The sequence below is a fragment of the Salvia splendens genome, chromosome 19 (assembly GCF_004379255.2).
Source record: "Salvia splendens isolate huo1 chromosome 19, SspV2, whole genome shotgun sequence".
Classification (NCBI taxonomy): Eukaryota; Viridiplantae; Streptophyta; class Magnoliopsida; order Lamiales; family Lamiaceae; genus Salvia; species Salvia splendens.
The window spans coordinates 23637608-23656832 of record NC_056050.1 but is presented as its reverse complement, the minus strand read 5'-3'; the positions used below and the strand labels follow the sequence as shown (position 1 = coordinate 23656832).

The following is a 19225-nucleotide window of genomic DNA, read 5'->3' as shown; positions in this document are numbered from 1 at the left end:
TTAACTCAATAACTTGGTCTTGGCAAATGTTTTTTAGTCCACTTTCGACATCTGAACAACCACAAGAGGCTGGTTTTCTTTTAATTGGGAAAATTATAGCTAAAATCCTTAATTTTGAGAGAACTAACCAAAAAGAAACTAAGTTGGGAAAAATAACCTATTCAATAATAGAAGTATGTGTTGAAAATGGTTCAAATAAGAACCTTCTTATTGTGAAAATTATGAACCAATGACACACGACCCTTTATTACATGATTAATTCATGGGTTTAATTGAATTTTCATTTGGTAGCTCGATAAGGTCAGATCTATAATTTCCATAAAAATATATCAAATCAATTATTCATATTACACCAGATTTGACAACACCCCACTTAAAGGAGTGGGTGACCAAAAACATGCCAAATCCAACAAACTAAAAAAAAATCTGAATTTTTATTTTTAGAGTTAAATCAAATTGGCGTGTGGAGTAGTTAAGCCACTACGACGTCGTTTGCTTCTTCCCTCTGAAAAAGTACCAACCTTTGAACGACTTCGCTTCGCCATATCTCCTTTTCTCTTCCGTCCTCACCCACTCCAAATTCCTCAATCCCTCTCTCCCCTCTCTAAAGATCCGTTTTTGCTCGAGGGTTTTTAATTGCGTAGCGTTCCGTCGCTAGCTCGTTGGTATTTTTGAAGGTGGTGATTTCGTCTTTCGTTTTGATGCTTTCCTTTGCAATTACACTTTGATGTCATCGAGTTATGAATGGTTGGTTGTTTTGGTGGCTGTTTGAATCGAATCATGATTTATAATTTTCTGAAACTCTTGTATGGGTTTAATGTGTTCTTTTCTAGTCAATGAACAGGAAATTTCTATCTTGTCTTAATTGGTTTTCTCTTGTTGAACTTCTTACATATGTTCGTTTGCTACTATTCTGAGTTTTTGGGGTGATTTAAGCAGTAATTTGTTTCTGGATAGGTAGATTGAATAGCCTTGTAGAAAATCAGAAGAAGGCTTTTTGGGTTGAGCTTAGATTATACTGCATATAATTATGTTTGATTGGGCTGATATGTGTCTAAGAATCTAGTTCAATTATATGGTGTTAGGATTAATATTTTGCAATTGGTGAGGACAAATTGGACTAATTGTCATTGGACACATATTTTACTGACAATTTGAAGTTTAGATGCACTTATTTCAGTTATGGTGTATACAAGCTCTAGGTCTAGGTAGTGGATTATTTGAACTTCTCAGGACCCCTTCTCGTTATGCCTGAATTTTGTTTGTGATTCTTGGAAATATGCAATTTTGGATATTATAGCCATGACTTATTCATCTGTCATCATTTTGGTTGAGTAATGAGGTGTTTAGTTGTTCTGTGAGTTTTGGATTCATCCCAGATACCTACTTGATTATTGATTGGTAATTATTTTGCAATCGGGTTTTTCATCCTCAAAAGATCCTCCCATAAGGAATAGGTGCCCGATTAGACTGCAATTTGGTGATCCTTCTTTTGGAGCCAATAAGTTGTTCTTTTCATGCTATCTGCTATGGATATCACAGTTTTTGCAGCAATCAACATCTTGCTTCAATATTCATCTCTCTTTTTTGTGTGTTTTATGATTGTTTCAGGTTGCAGATCATTGCATTTCTAGGATGAATTTTTTCTTTGGAAACTCGAACGAGGGATCTTCAAATTTTGACCAGGGCATGTTTAGGTGTCCATTTCTGAGGAACATCAATGAACCAACTAACTTCTCCTTCACATCATCGATGGCTTTCCCTATTCCTGTAAGTCATATGCCTTTCTTTCACTTTCCATGTTTGCCCGTATCATTATCTAATAGATGCCCTTTTCTCCGCTGTCTTGCTCATATTAGGCACGGGATGGGAAGGGTCCCATATTTGAGGATGGTCCCAATTTTGATATGGCATTTAGGCTCTTCCATGGGCAAAATGGTGTTGTTCCGCTTTCCGGAAGGTCATTTCTTCCGACTCAAAAGTCTCAGCCCGAACCATCACAAGTGCAATTCAACCCCTTGGCAGCTAAAGCAGCCACCATTAGCCTCTCCAGTTTTGGTGCAGGGGGGGCTTTTGGTTTCGATGCTTTCTTCGAAAAGTGGGGGAAGGACAACAAGAAACCGAAACCCTCAAAAAAGAAATCTTCTTCAAAGGTAAAATTTGCTCCTTTCATATTCAGAAATACTCATCTTATTGGCTATACTTTGTCTACCAATAAATAATCTCGACATGCAATAGTTAAAGATGTTTATGTGTGAATCCAGGGAGAGAAATCAGACCATGAAGCAATGGGCGATGATTGGTTGGAAAAAGGGAACTGCCCCATTGCAAAGTCCTATCGGGCCGTGAGTAGTGTGCTTCCTCTTGTAGCAAAGGCCCTTCAGCCCCCTCCTGGCATGAAGTATAGGTGCCCTCCTGCAATTGTGGCCGCCAGGAGCGCTCTAGCAAAAACTGCTTTCGCCAAAAACCTTAGGCCACAGCCCCTACCTGCAAAAGTGCTCGCCATCGGACTTCTGGGAATGGCAGCTAATGTACCTCTAGGAATATGGAGGGAACACACTGAAAAATTCTCGCCATCGTGGTTTGTTGCTGTCCATGCTGCTGTGCCGTTCATAGGAATGCTCAGGAAATCGGTGCTGATGCCAAAGGCAGCCATGGCATTCACCATAGCGGCATCTATTTTAGGGCAGGTGATCGGATCAAGGGCGGAGAGGTACCGGCTCAAGACAGCTGCTGATGCGAGGAAATTGGAATTTGCTGAAACTTCAGTCATCGGGCCAGACGTTACTGGGATTAAATGCCGGGAAAACGCCGACTGGAGTTCAAATTCTCTGCAAGTTCCTGGCACCTCATCCCCACCTGAGGTTTTCTGCTGATCTTGGGTTAGTCCATTCTTGGTTCTGTTGCAGGTCTAGTTATATGCAAAAGTGAGCATCTATTCTTGTTTTTATATATTACCGAAGTCCTCCAGAAAAATTGGTGAAATAAATGTAAGAATAAAAAGAAGTTTATATTATGACTGAGGCATTTTTATGTATATGCATGTGTTGATTGAGAGATTCTTTTTGCCCTCTTATTTTGCCTGTTCAATTGTAAAATAATTCAAAAAATGGAAGGTTGTATAGTAAAGAAAGTCCACAATGGACTTGGCTCCTGTCATTGATTGATTAGTTGTTTGAGTTTCTGATGTAACTAAAAGTATACTGTTTGGCTGGCCGTTTGAAAGAGAGAGAGTTGTTTAAGTAAGAATTGATGGGACAGGTCACAGTTTGCTGTCCTAACCCCATTACAAAACTGATAGTCAACACATCACATGGGAGTTGCAACTCACCTAACCACCCTAAAAAGTCAAATGCTTATCTTGATTTAAGAGATGCTATATAATTCAAATTTAAAATTGTAGGAGTATAGAAGCAAAATAAAACTTGTATTGCAGAGAAAAGTGTATTGTATTAGCAAGTGTAGAGACTCATATATTTATATATACAGATTACAGAGGTAGGTTCATCTAATCTTAAACGATTACATACAAGAGGAAAATTACTCCCATACTATTTGAATTGAATAATTTCGCTGTATAGTGAAAATCAACATATTTAATCTCTCCTACTAGCCAAACATTCTTGACATGTTCTCAGAGTTGAACAAAATTTGGATAAAATTACTGTAGTATTTGATCAGATGCAACAAAGACAGAAGCAATAGTACAGCTACAAATACAAATGTTAAAAACTATTAATACAATGCGAGCAAAAAAAGAAGTATGGATTGCAAGTGTTTCTACTACCTGCCTACATCCCTACTGTTAATCCATCTACCATCGGTGTCGAAGACGATGTTACCTCCCTGCATCCTAGCATAGTGCATTTTGATGGCTGCCACTGGATCTGTAAGGCTAGGATACTCACCTCCAAACATCATCCTTCCTTGTCCAGCAATGCCAACACCCGACGATGTTCCTGCAGCTGCATTGAGTGTGTTTCTTCTCTGCATTTCAGCCAGCGTACCATCTTGTACCTGCTTCACACCAATGCTACTGCTCATCTCTCTTCTTTGGAAAACAGACGTGCCATCAACGGGGCCATGCAACGAAGATGGCATGAAATTGCTAAATGCAGAGGGGTATTTGGCCAGCAGGCGAGCAGAATCCAGCATGGGAGGGACCGGTGTTGTCTGTATCCTGTTTCCATCCCAAAGCGTGAATCTCCTAGCAGGCATCTTCTCAGGGGGAGCGTAGCCATTGCAGTCGAACTTTGACTGGGCAGAATCCTTCTGCTCGGAAATGAGTTTGAGTCTTTGATTCTGGCTGCTGCTATTCTCATCAGCTTGTTCAACGGGTTTCTGCAGGGAAGATGACAAGATCTTACCAAACAATTTCACATCACCTTTTCTCGGAGGATTGTTGTCACCAGCAGATGAGCAGCTTGATTGCGGTGGAGTTGAACGATCCCTGATTCGTTCCGGAGGTGGAAACGAGACATCGTTCTTCCTTGCTTCCTTGCACTTCTGAAGTGAGAAATCTGTATGCCAATCTGAATTCGAATGTTCACCATGACGAGCAGAGCAGACATCCCTCTTTGTCCCTTTCATAGTCTGCAAGGAAAGGGGGTACCCCTGGAGAATCTGGGGAGATCCCAACGAGTAGCTAGAAAGATGGGTTCCATCATTCCCATTAGCCTTAACAGGCAGTAAAGCGTTGCGGTTTGGAGTATCACTGTATTTGATAGGAACTGAAAATATTGATTTTGAAGCCACGGATGCTAAGCGGCCATTCTGTGGCAATGAGCTGACACTAGATTTTTCAGCAGAACACATTCCAACATTGGCCTCCTTTGGGGTATTGGACTTCTGACAAGTTTGTGTAGAAGAATGTGTATCAACAGAGGTATGAGAAAGCTCAAATTTCTTCCAGCATGTTTTATGGCTTGTGTCATTAGCATCAGTAGAATCAGATAAATGAACTTTGGGTAAAAGAGGTACGTGACATTGTTTTTCTTCAGCACAATTGCCATTCGAGACCTTAACTAAAGCCCCCTTCTCAGCCTCATTTGGCCAGTCTGGAACTTCTTCTTTAGCCTCTCGTCCGGACTCCATATTCAAGGCAACAGCTGTAGTTTGAGGGTATTGGACATCTGTAACTGGCTTATCATCCCCACAAGCAACTAAAACTGAATTCTCTAGAACCAGTTCACCAGTTGTAGAATCAAGAGGGCATTGTCCTTTATTCCCTTCGAATGTTTTAACTTCCGGAGCCATATCCACAATCTCAGATTCATGATCAGACTTCATGCGAGGTGGTGGGGAAGTCTCCTTTGTCTCGTATTCTGAGCTGTTGTTGTCAGTGCCCAAGTAAGTCCCCATATTACAATCATCTTCGATGTCACTACCACCTCCATCAACATCACCTGATGCAGCTCCAGAGCCAAGCTGAACCATATCCAACCCAAGGGACTTTCTAGCCTTGCTAAAGAACACCTTGCACTGATTGGCAGATTTTGTTCGGACACAGTGAGAGACCATACGAAAATCTTTCCCATGAGATGACACGGCCCGAATGAAGATGGATTTCTCCTCATCTGACCAATCAGTTGAATTCATTTCGCCGCAGCTCTCATCCGAGCACTCACTATCAACATCCTCAGGGGTCAAAGGCCGTTTTACAGACGGACTGATTCGTGGACAGCTCGTATCTTTGTAACCATCACCAAGGTCAACAGAACTTGTGATGGAAGAACTCGTAGTCTCAGGTGATAAGGAGCCACAAATGCCAGCTAACACATCAGCAGCTTCTGTCTCCATATCGTTGTTGTCCATATCCTTACTGTCAGACCCCTTCAACAGATGATGAACGACCCTAGAGGGGCCGCAAGAACTAGATGCACCACCAAAAGAGGATCTTGATACGCATTTCTGCCGAACATCCATGCCCTTATCAATGTTAGCCACAATCTCAGAAGCTGCACCTAACATATCAAGAGAAGCAGCATTGAACTCGCGATTCCTTCTTTTCCCCGAACCAACAAGGTAATTTGTTGTTTGGGATTTTCTTTGCTTGATGAAGCCGGAATTCTTTCTAGCTTCCTCGAACCATTTTGACTTGTGATTTTTGTAATAGAACTCGATGCAATCTGCCACAGTTTTATGATCCAGAAAAGATGCTATCTTCCTGAAATCCTTCCCGAAGGCAGCAAGCTTTTTGATAAAAATTACTCTCTCTTCAGTTGCCCACGGGTTAATGATAGACCTTTCTTTTTCAACAGTAAAAGGATCTTCGACAAAACCATTGTTTGTGATAAACCTTGACATCTTCACGTTCTTGTCCAAAATTAAAGCTGGCATCTTCAGAGTATTCCTATTGGGTTTGAATGCCAACTGTGAAAGCAAATTGTTCACATAGTCGATCACTTCATCAGCAGGAACTGTTTGAAAACCTCCAGCTGCAAAACATTTCCAGATAAGTAATTAAACATCAAAAACAAGTATACATACACTCAACAAACTTGAGATTCTTAAAGATCTGAAAGATCATAAAACAGGGAGGAAAATATGGGTTTCAAAGTAACAGCATGCTTCCATAGTCACCCATTTGTTATAATAGACAGAAAAGATATAAAGCAATAAGCTTACCATAAGAAGAAACTCGAGAACGATGTCTTTTATGGCCATTTCGACTTGGATCAAACTTCTTCCGAGTTTTCCCTCTAAGTGTCTTTATAGAAACTACTTGGCCTTCCTTCCAGAAATGCTGAAATACCTTAAACTTGAGGACCAAAACCTTCTCCTTGAACTGGAGAAATTGCTTCCTCTTTAGAAATCTTTCCTTAACTGCAGAGGAATTGCTTGGCAAAGAAGAGAAGAAAGAATCAACAGAACCATCAAAACGGTACTGTTTGGGCAGTAACTTATTTAACTCCTCCAAAGCTCTGCTGGAAGCATCCTTATTGGAAGAGAGTATTGCGCCCCAAATATTGCCCACGTCGCGATCCTCACGACTAGTATTCCTAGTAAGTACATTACTACTGACATGCCCATGGCTTTCAGGAGAACTGGAAACATTCTTCAAACATTTCGTATCCAAGTTGCAAGATTTGTCCACATCCACATTTCTAGAATCTTCTGAAAATTCTTCTTTCTCAGGTAAAAAGATGGCAGGCACATCCACAAATTTCAACGTAGCACTGCCTGGGCTATCTGTATCCACATCTTTGGACACAGCATGCCCAACACCATATCTGGAAGCAGTATCTAGCAATTCACAAGGTTTTGATTGCTGCTCTCCTACCGATGTCCTGGGACCGGCTGGGTGAGATATCGATGACTTCAGTTCTATTTCAAGAGACTCTATCTCAGATTCTGTAATTTCAAGTGCTTTTAATACATCTACCTTCCATACCAACAACTTATTCATGGACATCCTTTGAGTATCACCATTTTCTGCAGAACATGGATCATTGGGCTGTAGCAATTCATTTATCAAAGAGCTCAAATTCGTAATAGATTCAAGCTCCAAATTTTGTAAGTTAATAGGAGAACCAGCATAGTGTGACAGGGATGCAATACTGGGAGAACAGCTTACATTAGTAGCATCACAATCCATATTTGCCTCCTTGGCAGATTTTTCTTCGAGAACATCTATTTCACGGAAGAAATAGTAGTAGGTTAGAAGAAATTTATAGACATAAAGGATGAACTAAAATTTTGATGAATAATATGAACGACCTAAGTTCCAATAAAGCATCGAAAAACAAGTTCACTGAGTGAGGAATTTCATATTACAATCCAGGGCAAGAGGATAAAAAACTTAATCCCTAGTTGTACTAATATTTCAAATGCAAAAGACTGACTTGCATATAGAAACATTAACTATTTTCCATATTATAAAAGGAAGCTATAAAAATAGGCAACAAGGTGTATACATATCGTTCATTAAGATCATGTTCAACCAACAACTGTGCAACAGAGCACCAATGCCATCACTTCTAGTTAATTAGAGTTAAGGAAATTATATATCAACTTAGTAATTAAGAAAGACTGACAGGGCGTACATGGCTGCAGTTTAGGATGAATATTAAAGAATAGATACAAAGAATTTATTGACAGAATAAAACAAGGGAGTGAGCACCGACAACTACAATGCAAAAATCTTTAAAAAATCAAGCTGCAAAGCACAATAACAATCCTACATACTCTTTTTCCATCTAAAGTGGGACAAGATACACATACAGGCAATCAGTTTACACAATATTGTTAAGAAACAGAGGAAGTAAGATGCTCAGTGGTGAACCATATATTACCTGGTGAATAACTATAAGCAACCGAAGATGGAGTGGCAGGTGAGGCACACTCCAATAATCTTTCAACCCTTGCACTCTTCTCAACCAGGTTGACGAATTGAGACTGCGGTGATTCTGTACTAACGACACTAATAGAGGATTCGCTTTTGGTAGTACCATCTTCAGGGCCATCGACTTTCTTCTTCTCATACTTCGCCAGTCCCTCACCCCAACCAAGGCGCCTTTTTTTCCTAGATCCAGTATCTTCAGATTGGGTGGGACTATTTGATCTATCACAAGAAACATCTACAGTAAGAGACTTGCTGGGAATTGCATTCTTCAGCTGCACTTCAGTCAGCACCTCAATAGAATCCTGCCCTAGACTCTTTGAGCTAGTAGAATGATTGATACATGTACTGCCCACCTGGCTCCACTTTAGCGGTTCCAACTCTACTGGTCCCAAGCAGTTCTCTTTTTCAGATTCTTGACCTTTACCAGTCGTCTCATCAGTAATGTTATCCACTTCCTCCTTCATGAGAGATTCAGTTTGGGATTGATCTGATACACTTATAGAATCAAGTGGGGCATGAGAGACCCTGTCGCTTCTGCTGCTGCTATTGTGGCTTGGTTGGGTGTATTCTATGGACCTCAGGTTGTTTACTTCAGAGATAGTTTCTCCAGTTGAATTATGTGGTACAGCAGCTTCCCAAGAGGGACCTTTCCACTCTTTCCGAGTAAAGGAACCCCTATTATTCTTATAACACCTTCCATTACCACGGGAGCTAAAGGTTTGGCTTCGTTCATTTTCCAAATTTCTATCAAACCGAGAACCGAAAGGCGCAACGCCTTGACCAGGATCACCAGAATACATAGACCAACCACCCTGCTTGCTCTGGCCTTTAGCAAATGAAAACACACACAAGGAGAAAAGGAATCAGCATAAGCAAAACCAACATTCCTTTGTTAAAAAATAAAGATGAGAATGTGTTCTAGGCAACTCACCGTGCTCTTTATCAATGAAAGTAAAACCAAAACGAAACCAACAAAAGTTCTATTTTTCTCTCTTTCTTTACTATCAAACTGAATCCCACACAACAGAAATACATCCTGAAAACAAAACAATGGCAAATAACCGGTGCACATGTCTCTTAACTACAAAAGGTATTTTAGGAATTAACCACGAGCAAAAGTATCTCCACAACAACCTAATCCTCTTAAAGCTTCCATCTTCCATAACTGGAAATCAACAAATCCCACTTTCAACCCCAAACCAAAACGTCTTTGACAGACAACAACCTAACACAATTTTAAATAAGCACTATTCCAGAGCTAATTAAACTGAAACACAAAATTTCTCATTTAAAAACCACTCCACTTTAGCCCTAAATAGTAATTTCAGAAACCCTAAAAAAAGATTGGACCTTTTTCTGATTTTTTCTCATTGTTTACTCACCAGGGGAGCGGAAATCAGAATACCACCGCTGCTGCTGCTGCTGCTGCTGATATGGAGGCGGAGCGTGGTGGTTGCGGTGCGGCTGCTGCTGCTGGTCCCTCCATTTGTGAATCCCGCCGCGGCCCAATCCTCCGGCGACGGCAGAGGCGGATCTGTCGTGCTTCCGAAAATCCCTTCGATCCCAAGGCAATGGCTCCGGAGGCATGAAAATCGACTGATTCACTACTTCAGCGGCGGCGGTGGCTGATTCTCTTCACGCGGCGTCGTTCCAATCTCAAACAATCCCCTCAATTTAACAAATGGGCATCAACTGGAGGTGGAGCCAAAACACTGGACTACAAAAAAGCTTAGGAATTGAGAGAGCTGTGAATATGGGGGCGGCGAATTTATCCTTTTTTGCTTGTTTTTGGAGGCGGGGAGAAGAGGGAAGAAATGTTTTATGAGAGAGAGTTTATTCTGTGAGGTGATAAGGTACAAAAGAGAGAAGAGAGAGGATGAGAGAGGATACTTCTTTTATTAAAATATAATAAAAAATAGTAGTATTTATTTGTTTTTGTTAATCAAAAATTAGGATTTCAGTAGCTTCAATTCGAATTCATATTCCTCTAATTTTAGTTGTCGGTGTGGATTTTAATATTTTACGATTTTTAGGTGTATTCCACCTATAAACTGAATTTTATTCTTCTAAAATTTGTTAAAAATAGTAGGGAGTAGTAGCTACTATTTATTAAAATATCCAAATAATTGAAAAGTCCATCATTTATTTCCATCCTTTTGCAAATTCAAAAATATATTGTTTGACTAATTTTAAAAAAAATATACTTGCACTTTGGAGTATTACATTGATTGGTGACGTTTTCGTCATCTTTGTACTAGTGTACACTTCAATGACCAAACATTTTGTTACTACCTATAATAGGGGTAGTGTTATTTTAAAAAGTGTAATTTATATGTAATTATTCAAGTTTACCCTTATTTATTTCATTTATTACGTTCATAACTATTAGTAAATGATAAAAGAAGATTTTAAAATAAATAAAATAAAAAGGAAGAATATTTGGAACGTCTGGAAAGAAAGTATTGAGACATCATAAATTCACAAGGGAATAGAATAATGTTTAATATAACTATTTAATTAGGTTGCTTGTTCCATTGGCAAGGTATCATACCTTGCTTAAATAGAATAGATATATTTATCTAAAATAAGTGTAGAAATGTATTATATGGCACCTTTTCCAAATAAAATATTCCTATTTTCCCCAGTAATCACAATTTTACATTTTCCGTTATGTTTTCAAGAGGGATTGTATTATATTATAAGGAAATATATGCAAATAATTATTCCTTGTCAATTTATCATCATATTCAAATTGATATTTTTATATAGCTCGTAGTGGATCTCAATGCACACTATATATTTCAATTTTTTTTGTAATATTAAAACAATATGATTTAATTCGTATGGGCCCATTGCTTTAATGGATCTTCATTAGGCCCAAATTCTCAATTTTGTTAAGTCTCTTTCAATTTTTTTGAAAGGATATTTTTATACTCATGTTTCCTAGTCCATTTGCATAAGCAATGACACATTGGTTATGTAGATGTAATCATGCTAAAGGATACAATTTCGAATTTCACAATATTTGTACATTTAATACAAAATGAAATTGTTTTTAATGAATAAATAAACACATATTTTGAAGGCCATATATATCACAGTTGAATCGAATCTGAAATCTTTACCTTCGAACATTAACAACTCTACCCACACATTGGTTAATTGCTTTGTTTATAAAAAACAGGTGTCAGAGTATCAAATTAGTTTGCTGTCATTACCAAATCGTTATATGTTTAAACCAAGTTCACAATATATAGACATAATATAAACATGGTATATTAAATCCAATTTTATTTAGTCTACAAAAAGTCGTACAAATGCAAGAGGCTCAAAAAATTTATAAATAATATTGTCTCACGTTAAGAGTACTCCTATGCTAAGTTCATTATTCATTGCTAGTTCCTTATGTAGGCCTAAATATAACTAAACAATTAAATCCTTGGGAATTTAACCTTTATGGGAAGTTATTGGTTGACTTCAACGCACATGTTACATCATTTCATGCAGTTTTAAATTAAATATGTAGATTAAATAAGCTGTCATTCTTCAATATCCATAATCCATAATTATAATAAAATGAAAAAGTTAATCATACCCAATCCCATGTGCACCTCCCTATAATTGGTTCAATTCCTTAGTCAACATTCAACAAATCATATTACATTCGATATTAAGTCGAAATCATACTATACATAATTAAATTATATTTTCCTTGTATATATTTACAAAATCATACCCAATCCCATGTGCACTTCTATGTATTTTTTTAATCTATATATGTGAAATCCTAACAATGTAAATTGTTAGCCAATGACTTTCTATTTTTCCTCAAAAAGGTTAAGGTATTTCTACTATTTATCATTAAATTGAATTCTCAAAATATATGTCAAAATTAGGTTGTCTTGACTTTTAGTCACAAGAATCACAACACCGTTAGACAAAATTTGTCAACAACAGTTAGATTCTATTCTATTTCAATCTTAATCTTTTTACCTAATAAATGGATACGCCTTCCACCTTTTTCAAAGCAAAACATTTTTTTTTTCATAATGAAATTTTATACTACAATGTTATTTTCTATGTTAAGTAGAAAGACAATAAAATAAAGAGAGTACTGTTCACGTTATAAAAAGTATAGCATCACTTGAAGTGAACCTTTTAAACATGGAAATATAAAAAGGTGGGAGAGAATTAAAAGATCTACAATCTACTTGAACCCTATAAATTGATTGAATTTTTCGAGGCCTTTTTCATTGAATTGCCCACGTTTAAAAACAAGAAGAGTTTAACTAACAAAGCTAGGATAGTTTCAATTTCCAAACTTACTAGTAATAAAATTTCAGTCATGGTTTACTTAAATCAAAATGGAGTAGCAATTTTTGACTATTATAAGCCACCACCGTCAACATCTTACTTTAACAAGCAAAATAATGATTAGAATCATTGAGTACACCAAGTATATTCATCTAAGTAAAGTTGTAAACTCATTTATAAATTTTATATTTAATTTTAAATTGATAGTATAATATTAATAAAATCTTACAAGTTGCAACTTTATTGTGTTTAGTAGTTGTACAAATTGAGTGTCGGCAACCAAAAAACACAGTACTGTCTTCGTCATTGCCATCACTATATAAACCGATTTTAACTCTTAGTTAGTAATTTCAAGGATACCACTAAATCACAATCTGAGCAACAATGAGTGCTTAATTTGATAAAATTTGAAAAATATGTTTGATCTGTTGCAATTTTTACATTTTAGGTTGCGATAAAGTGATGAAATTGAGGTGTATCATAAGATATTCTTAGTAAAATGACTTGATCAGTTTAATAAAGTTGAAAGAGTGTCATTTGCAAGTGTATAAAATAACATTATATAGTTAGTATGGTGGCAATGGTGCGACCCCACCTATAGAAGTAGTTATGCCTATTCCCAAGTGAAAAAAAGCTCTATGTGAGTCATGTTTTTTTACATTAAATTTTTAAAAATTGTACTAAATGAATTAAGTGAAGCGAATACGAAAAAGAATAAAGTTGAGATTAAAAGATCGTTAAATAGAAGAGTGAATCGATCCATGCCTTTGGATATGAAACGATCTTAAATCCTTGGTCAGTTGTTTTACCCTTCAAGATATCTACAAATTAGCATGAGAAATAGTTTCACGAGTCCCAAAAAAAATGTGTTGCTTTTCATTACAATTCAACCCTAATAAAATGGTCCAAAAAAGAAACATAGAGACGAATGGAGTGCTTATTATCAATTACCTTAGTAAAAAATAAAAGTACTCCTAATTTACTTTTGGGGAGCATTGTTTTTCATAACAACAAATCTATGTGAACTTTTCATAAAGAGAAATTAAAAATATAGACAACTAAATAAAAAGAACGTGAATATAAGGGCATCGTTAACGCGGAGGGCCGGGCCGCAAATCGCGAGTCCCGGCCCGTCCTACGCGTTGGAGGGGTGGAGGTTCCGGCCCAGGCCGGTCCCGGGGCCACAGTTGCGGCCCGGTGACGCTCCCGGGGTCCGGCCTGGCCGGCGTTGGGGCTTCCAGGGCGAGGGGGTTCGGGCCGCAAGTTCTGAATTTTTACATTTTGGAAGAGGAAGAAGAAGGAGGAAGAGAGGGAGAGGGGCGACGTGGCTGCAGACAAGCCAATTTTTTTTTTTATTTTTTGCACTTTTTTTAAATTCTAGTTTTTTTTTTTTATATTTTTTAGGTTATAATTTATTGTTTTTGTATTAAAAATGAAATTCTCGTGTTATAAATGAAATTTTTCGTGTTATAAATTTCCGGCGTTTTTTATTTTACGTTTAAAATAAGTTGAAGTTGTGAATAATGTCATTTATTAGTTGCGGCCCGGGTTGTAGTATGCAGGGTTAGAGCAGTTGGGGCCTGGGCCGCAACTGTAGAGGAATGATGACGTGGAGGGGACTTGGGGCTTGAAACCGGGCCGGGGTTATTGATGCTCTAAGGGAATCAATAACGCTAGGGGCCGGGCCGCAAAAAGCGAGTCCCGGCCCGGGCATTGGGTTGGACGAGCGGAAGTTGCGGCCTGGGGACGGTCCCGGTTCCGGCCCGGGCTAGCTTTGGAGGGTTCGGGACGGGCCGCAAACCCCCAAAATTTATTTATTTTTCTTTTTTTATTTGATTTTTTTGCCCATTTATACCCATTTCGTCAACATTCTTCCACCAATTTCTCCATTTATATCCTCTAAATTATTTCAATATTTTTTCTAGGACTTGTAATTTTTATTTTTTAGGGATTAATAATTTTTTTCCTAGGATTTATAATTTTTTTTCTAGGATTTTTAATTTTCTTTTTTCGATTGAACAATAAATTTTCCCGGTTTGAATTGTTCAACGCATTGTTATTATGAGTAAAATAGGTTGAAGTTGTGAATAATGTCATTTATTAGTTGCGGCCCAGGTTGGGGCCTGCAGGGTTATAGCAGTTGGGGCCTGAGACTCAAATTTAAGGAAATAATGACCTGGAGGGGACTTGGGGTTTGAATCCGGGCCGGAGTTAACGATGCCCTTAGATGCTGATATTTAGCAACGACTTTGTCACTTCCATTGACTGTTTAGTCCAAAATTTAACTCACAGATGCCAGAGCTGCAAGTGTCCAATCACAAACCTTCATCATTGCCGCCAAACTTTCTCAAAATCCCATTAACTTTTCTGTAGTCTAATTCCAATTGGGCGAATCCTAATTATCGGTTAATTTCATGGGGTCGCTTTCGTTTCCCCCATTTTTTCTCAATGAACATGAGACATGTGCTTGTCAGAGTCAATGATAGAGCACAGAGGTGTTAATGGAGCAGTAAAAACTAGCTGACTTCTCATTTTGCCATTTCTTTAAAAATAAAAATCCAGTCTTGAATCTGAGAATTTTTAGGGATTTGTAAAATGATGAGGTCTTGTCATTTTATATTGCTCTTTATTTTAACTGATTGAGTTGGCCAATCAGTATAAGTATAACTATGAATTTGCCACCCCATGTTTCATTGGCAGAGCACATTCTTCTGTAGATAAACTCCAATTCAAGTGGAACCCTATATCCAATTTGGGTTCTTTTTCTGTTTGAAAGGGGTGAATATTTTTTTTTGATGGGGGGTTCAGTAATCTGTGCAATTTGCTTCTTGTTGTTGATTTCTTTAGTGGGAATTTGCCACTCTTTGTCTAATGTAGATCAAGAACATGATAGGATAACATACTTGCCTGGGCAGCCACAAAATGTTGGATTCAACCAGTATTCTGGTTATGTGACTGTGAATGAGCAAAATGGGAGGGCACTTTTTTATTGGCTGACAGAGGCTCCTAAGGATAGAGACCCTGATTCAAGGCCACTGGTTTTGTGGCTCAATGGGGGTCCTGGTTGCTCCTCTGTAGCTTATGGGGCTGTGGAAGAGATCGGTCCTTTTCGGATTAATTCGGATGGGAGAACCCTCTTCCTCAACCCTTATGCTTGGAACAAATGTATGTTGTGAAATTGGATTTGGTGGTTTAAATTGTTTCCTTTTTGCTGTGATGCATACTTAATTACTGGTTTGTGTTTTGTGGTAGTGGCTAATTTGCTCTTTCTGGAGTCACCTGCTGGTGTTGGATTTTCGTATTCGAATACTACATCTGATTTGTATACTGTTGGTGACCAAAGAACTGGTATTGTTCTGTTCTTGATTCTTGAGGCTTCATTTGTTTAATTGTTGTGAAATGATCAAAATGTGTCTGTGTTTGCACTTGATTTTCTGAATGTGTTGTTGGTTCATGGTATTGTAATTTCAGCCGAAGACGCTTACGCCTTTCTGATCAACTGGTTGGAGAGGTTTCCACAATACAAACATAGAGAGTTTTACATTGCTGGGGAGAGCTATGCAGGTCTTTATAATGTTTGTGATTATGAAAAAGCTCAATTTTGACAGAGAAGATGATCTAATCATGGCTTTCGTGCTCGTTGCTCATCCTTTTTCAGGGCATTATGTTCCTCAGCTTTCTCAACTCGTATACGAAAGAAACAAGGGAATTCAGAATCCAGTTCTGAACTTTAAAGGATTCATGGTACATACATTTGAAGTCTTGCTCAGTTGAAGAATTGTGTAAATATCCATCTCATTTTGGCTTAATCTTTGTTTCTGAGCATTGTATGTTTAGGTGGGGAATGCAGTCACGGATGATCACCACGATTACGTTGGCACATTTGAATATTGGTGGACTCACGGCTTGATATCAGATTCAACTTACAAAATTCTGCAGAAAACATGTGACACGGGATCTGCGACTCATCCTTCAAGCGACTGCGTTAGGTCTCTTAATCTAGCCGACAGGGAGATGGGGAACATTGATCCCTACAGCATTTACACTCCCCCTTGCAATAACACTTCTGCACTCAGACGCCGTTTAAAGGGTCACTATGTAAGTCTGAATATTATTTCTGAATCATAGAAAAATCCTTAGTTTCTTTACATTTTAATGAAGTACTAAGCTATGGATAAAGGTATGAATAGTAAGATTGCTTTGGAAAAATCTTTGTGCATCTGTAGTGTAAGTAAGTTGTGGCAATCAAATTGTATCTAAAACACAAAGGATCTCGTTTTTCTTGAAACATAGCCGTGGATGTCTAGAGCATATGATCCTTGCACCGAGAGGTACTCCCAGATCTACTTCAATCACCTTGATGTTCAGAAAGCAATGCACGCCAACGTGACAAGGCTCTCGTATCCATGGCAGACGTGCAGGTAGCTTCACCCTTTCGTGGTTTTCTCATCTCCTGTTCCTTGCCTTTTTTTTCTAACTACCCCTCACCAATGCAGTGATGTAGTCGGTAATTACTGGACCGATTCCCCTCTGTCCATGCTTCCGATTTATCAAGAGCTAAAATCAGCCGGCATCCGGATATGGGTATATAGGTATGAATTCCTTCTCCAACATTCATTGAATCACAAATTTGTGTTGATAACTTCATCAAATAGAGTAGCTTGAGTCACTTGCCCTAAAAATCATGTGATGATCTTGCCTTTCTCGCAGTGGGGATACTGATTCGGTCGTTCCAGTCACTGCAACACGCTACTCAATCGATGCTCTGAACCTTCCGACTCTATCAAAGTGGTATCCGTGGTATGATAACAAAAAGGTGAGACTAGTAAGCCAAACAAGAGCCTTCAAACATAAACACTGCTTCATAATCTGTCGAATTTCATCGCTTTTTGATGCCACTTTTCGCCATTTGTGAACATAGGTTGGTGGATGGAGCCAAATATACGACGGATTGACTCTTGTAACAGTGACCGGAGCAGGGCATGAGGTGCCCTTGCATCGCCCCCGACAAGCCTTCATCCTCTTCAGATCGTTCCTTGAGAACAAGGCAATGCCTACCTAAATATACTATTTTCGAACACAAATAGTTGATTCGTTGGTTCGTGTATGATGGAATGAAATAAGATATGTTTTCGTTTCGATTAGGGATAGTTAGAAGACAGAGTAGAGTACATTATTTTTTCCCTTTCTGTGTTAGGATCAAATGTCACACTTTATAAGAATAGTTTGATTCATGTATTTGTAGTAGTGAAGTTGCATTCTCAGCAACATATATGTAACAAGTTGGGCATATAATTGGAGTTCATCTCAATATGTATGATTTATAATGTTTGTTTGTATGGTGTGTTACTGTGTTGTTTAAATTATCCAACTTTTCAAGATTTGGTTACCAAATTCGAGTCTTGATTTGGGACGAACTTATAGTTAGAAATGTTTGACTTTTGAGGTTGATTGTGAAGAATATAATAGGCCAATTAACAACTGAAAAATATGTTGAAACATAAATTCATACGAATTTAAATAATAAAATATTATTAAAAAGGTATATTTTGTATCGAGATTTGAGCAAATTGAATACTTGGAGTAATTGATCAGAAACTAATGGAATATTTATTGTTGTTGGATAACATAAAAGAATACACATTTACGTTCAAAGTTGTAAGACATTTTGTAGCAATTACTATTTCGTATTGGAAAATTGTAACATCGAAGCTTTTATTTAATTTAGGTATTATTATTGTATTAATAAAATTCAAATCCCTCATATTTGTCACCATTAATATTATTCCAAAAGGATTGAATAATTGTGTCATTTGAAATTGTCAAGATTGGCTAAATCAATAATAATGCCTCTAAATTACTAATGGCAACCTAAGAAAAGATATTTAATGCTAAAACTTTGACAATGTGAAATTTTATAGCTTTCAATTATTTTATCACCAAAGTTTTATTCTGCTAATAACTCAATAGATTAATTGCTCCATAATTTACATCTTAATTATTTTTATAGTTAATGAGCTCAATCAGTTAATACCTACCAAATCGAACTTGTATATTCTTTAGTCAAGTGGTAGTTGATTTTAGTTATATATATGGAATATATATTTAATCACTAGTAAGGGTTGTATTATATACCAAACTAGTTTAAAACACTAAACGCCAAACACATCATTATATAATAACGCGAAGTTCATTACAACTTTATTTGTAGTTCATTATAGGGAATTCTGAGATTTAAAAACAATGACATCATTATGCATAGTTTAGAAATATGAAGTTCATTATAAGTTTGTTATTAGTTCATTATAATGAACTCCAGGTTATCATATAATGATGTTGTTCGGCGTTTAAGGTTTAGGAATGGTTTGATATTGATCACAGTCCTCACTAGTAATACTCTATATAGATCATTTTTCTTAATTACCCATTTCTTTAAAATTAAAATCATTTTATATACTACCACACCAACTGTACCACCAACCTTTGACATAATGTAGCATTTGTAACTAAATCACTAATTTATTTAATTACTATTATACATGTTGGAGCATGACCTTTTGTTACTAA

At 37.4% G+C, this 19225-nt stretch overlaps 3 protein-coding genes across 4 annotated transcripts; 2 read left to right on the top strand and 1 right to left on the bottom strand.

Annotated features, from left to right (window-relative positions):
- Nucleotides 1-445: 445 nt before the first annotated feature.
- Nucleotides 446-3037, top strand: LOC121780205. The gene is made up of 4 exons (XM_042177736.1): nt 446-677; nt 1612-1770; nt 1860-2153; nt 2265-3037. The coding sequence occupies exons 2-4, from the start codon at nt 1636-1638 to the stop codon at nt 2874-2876; spliced, it is 1041 nt and encodes a 346-aa protein (XP_042033670.1). The 5' UTR covers nt 446-677; nt 1612-1635; the 3' UTR covers nt 2877-3037.
- A 600-nt stretch (nt 3038-3637) lies between these two features.
- On the bottom strand, nt 3638-10237 carry LOC121778601. 2 transcript variants are annotated; one of them, XM_042175970.1, is made up of 4 exons: nt 9727-10237; nt 8295-9170; nt 6628-7632; nt 3638-6437 (listed from the first exon to the last, which is right to left on the bottom strand). In XM_042175970.1, exons 1-4 carry the CDS (start codon nt 9929-9931, stop codon nt 3784-3786), a joined length of 4740 nt encoding a protein of 1579 aa, XP_042031904.1. In that variant the 5' UTR covers nt 9932-10237; the 3' UTR covers nt 3638-3783. The 2 variants fall into 2 exon arrangements, with proteins under 2 accessions (XP_042031904.1, XP_042031905.1); XM_042175971.1 differs by lacking the exon at nt 9727-10237 and adding an exon at nt 9276-9715.
- A 4729-nt stretch (nt 10238-14966) lies between these two features.
- Nucleotides 14967-17997, top strand: LOC121779856 (serine carboxypeptidase-like 27). Its single transcript, XM_042177312.1, has 9 exons — nt 14967-15823; nt 15911-16006; nt 16130-16222; nt 16317-16402; nt 16496-16756; nt 16952-17079; nt 17155-17250; nt 17369-17474; nt 17580-17997. The coding sequence occupies exons 1-9, from the start codon at nt 15454-15456 to the stop codon at nt 17718-17720; spliced, it is 1377 nt and encodes a 458-aa protein (XP_042033246.1). The 5' UTR covers nt 14967-15453; the 3' UTR covers nt 17721-17997.
- Nucleotides 17998-19225: the final 1228 nt, after the last annotated feature.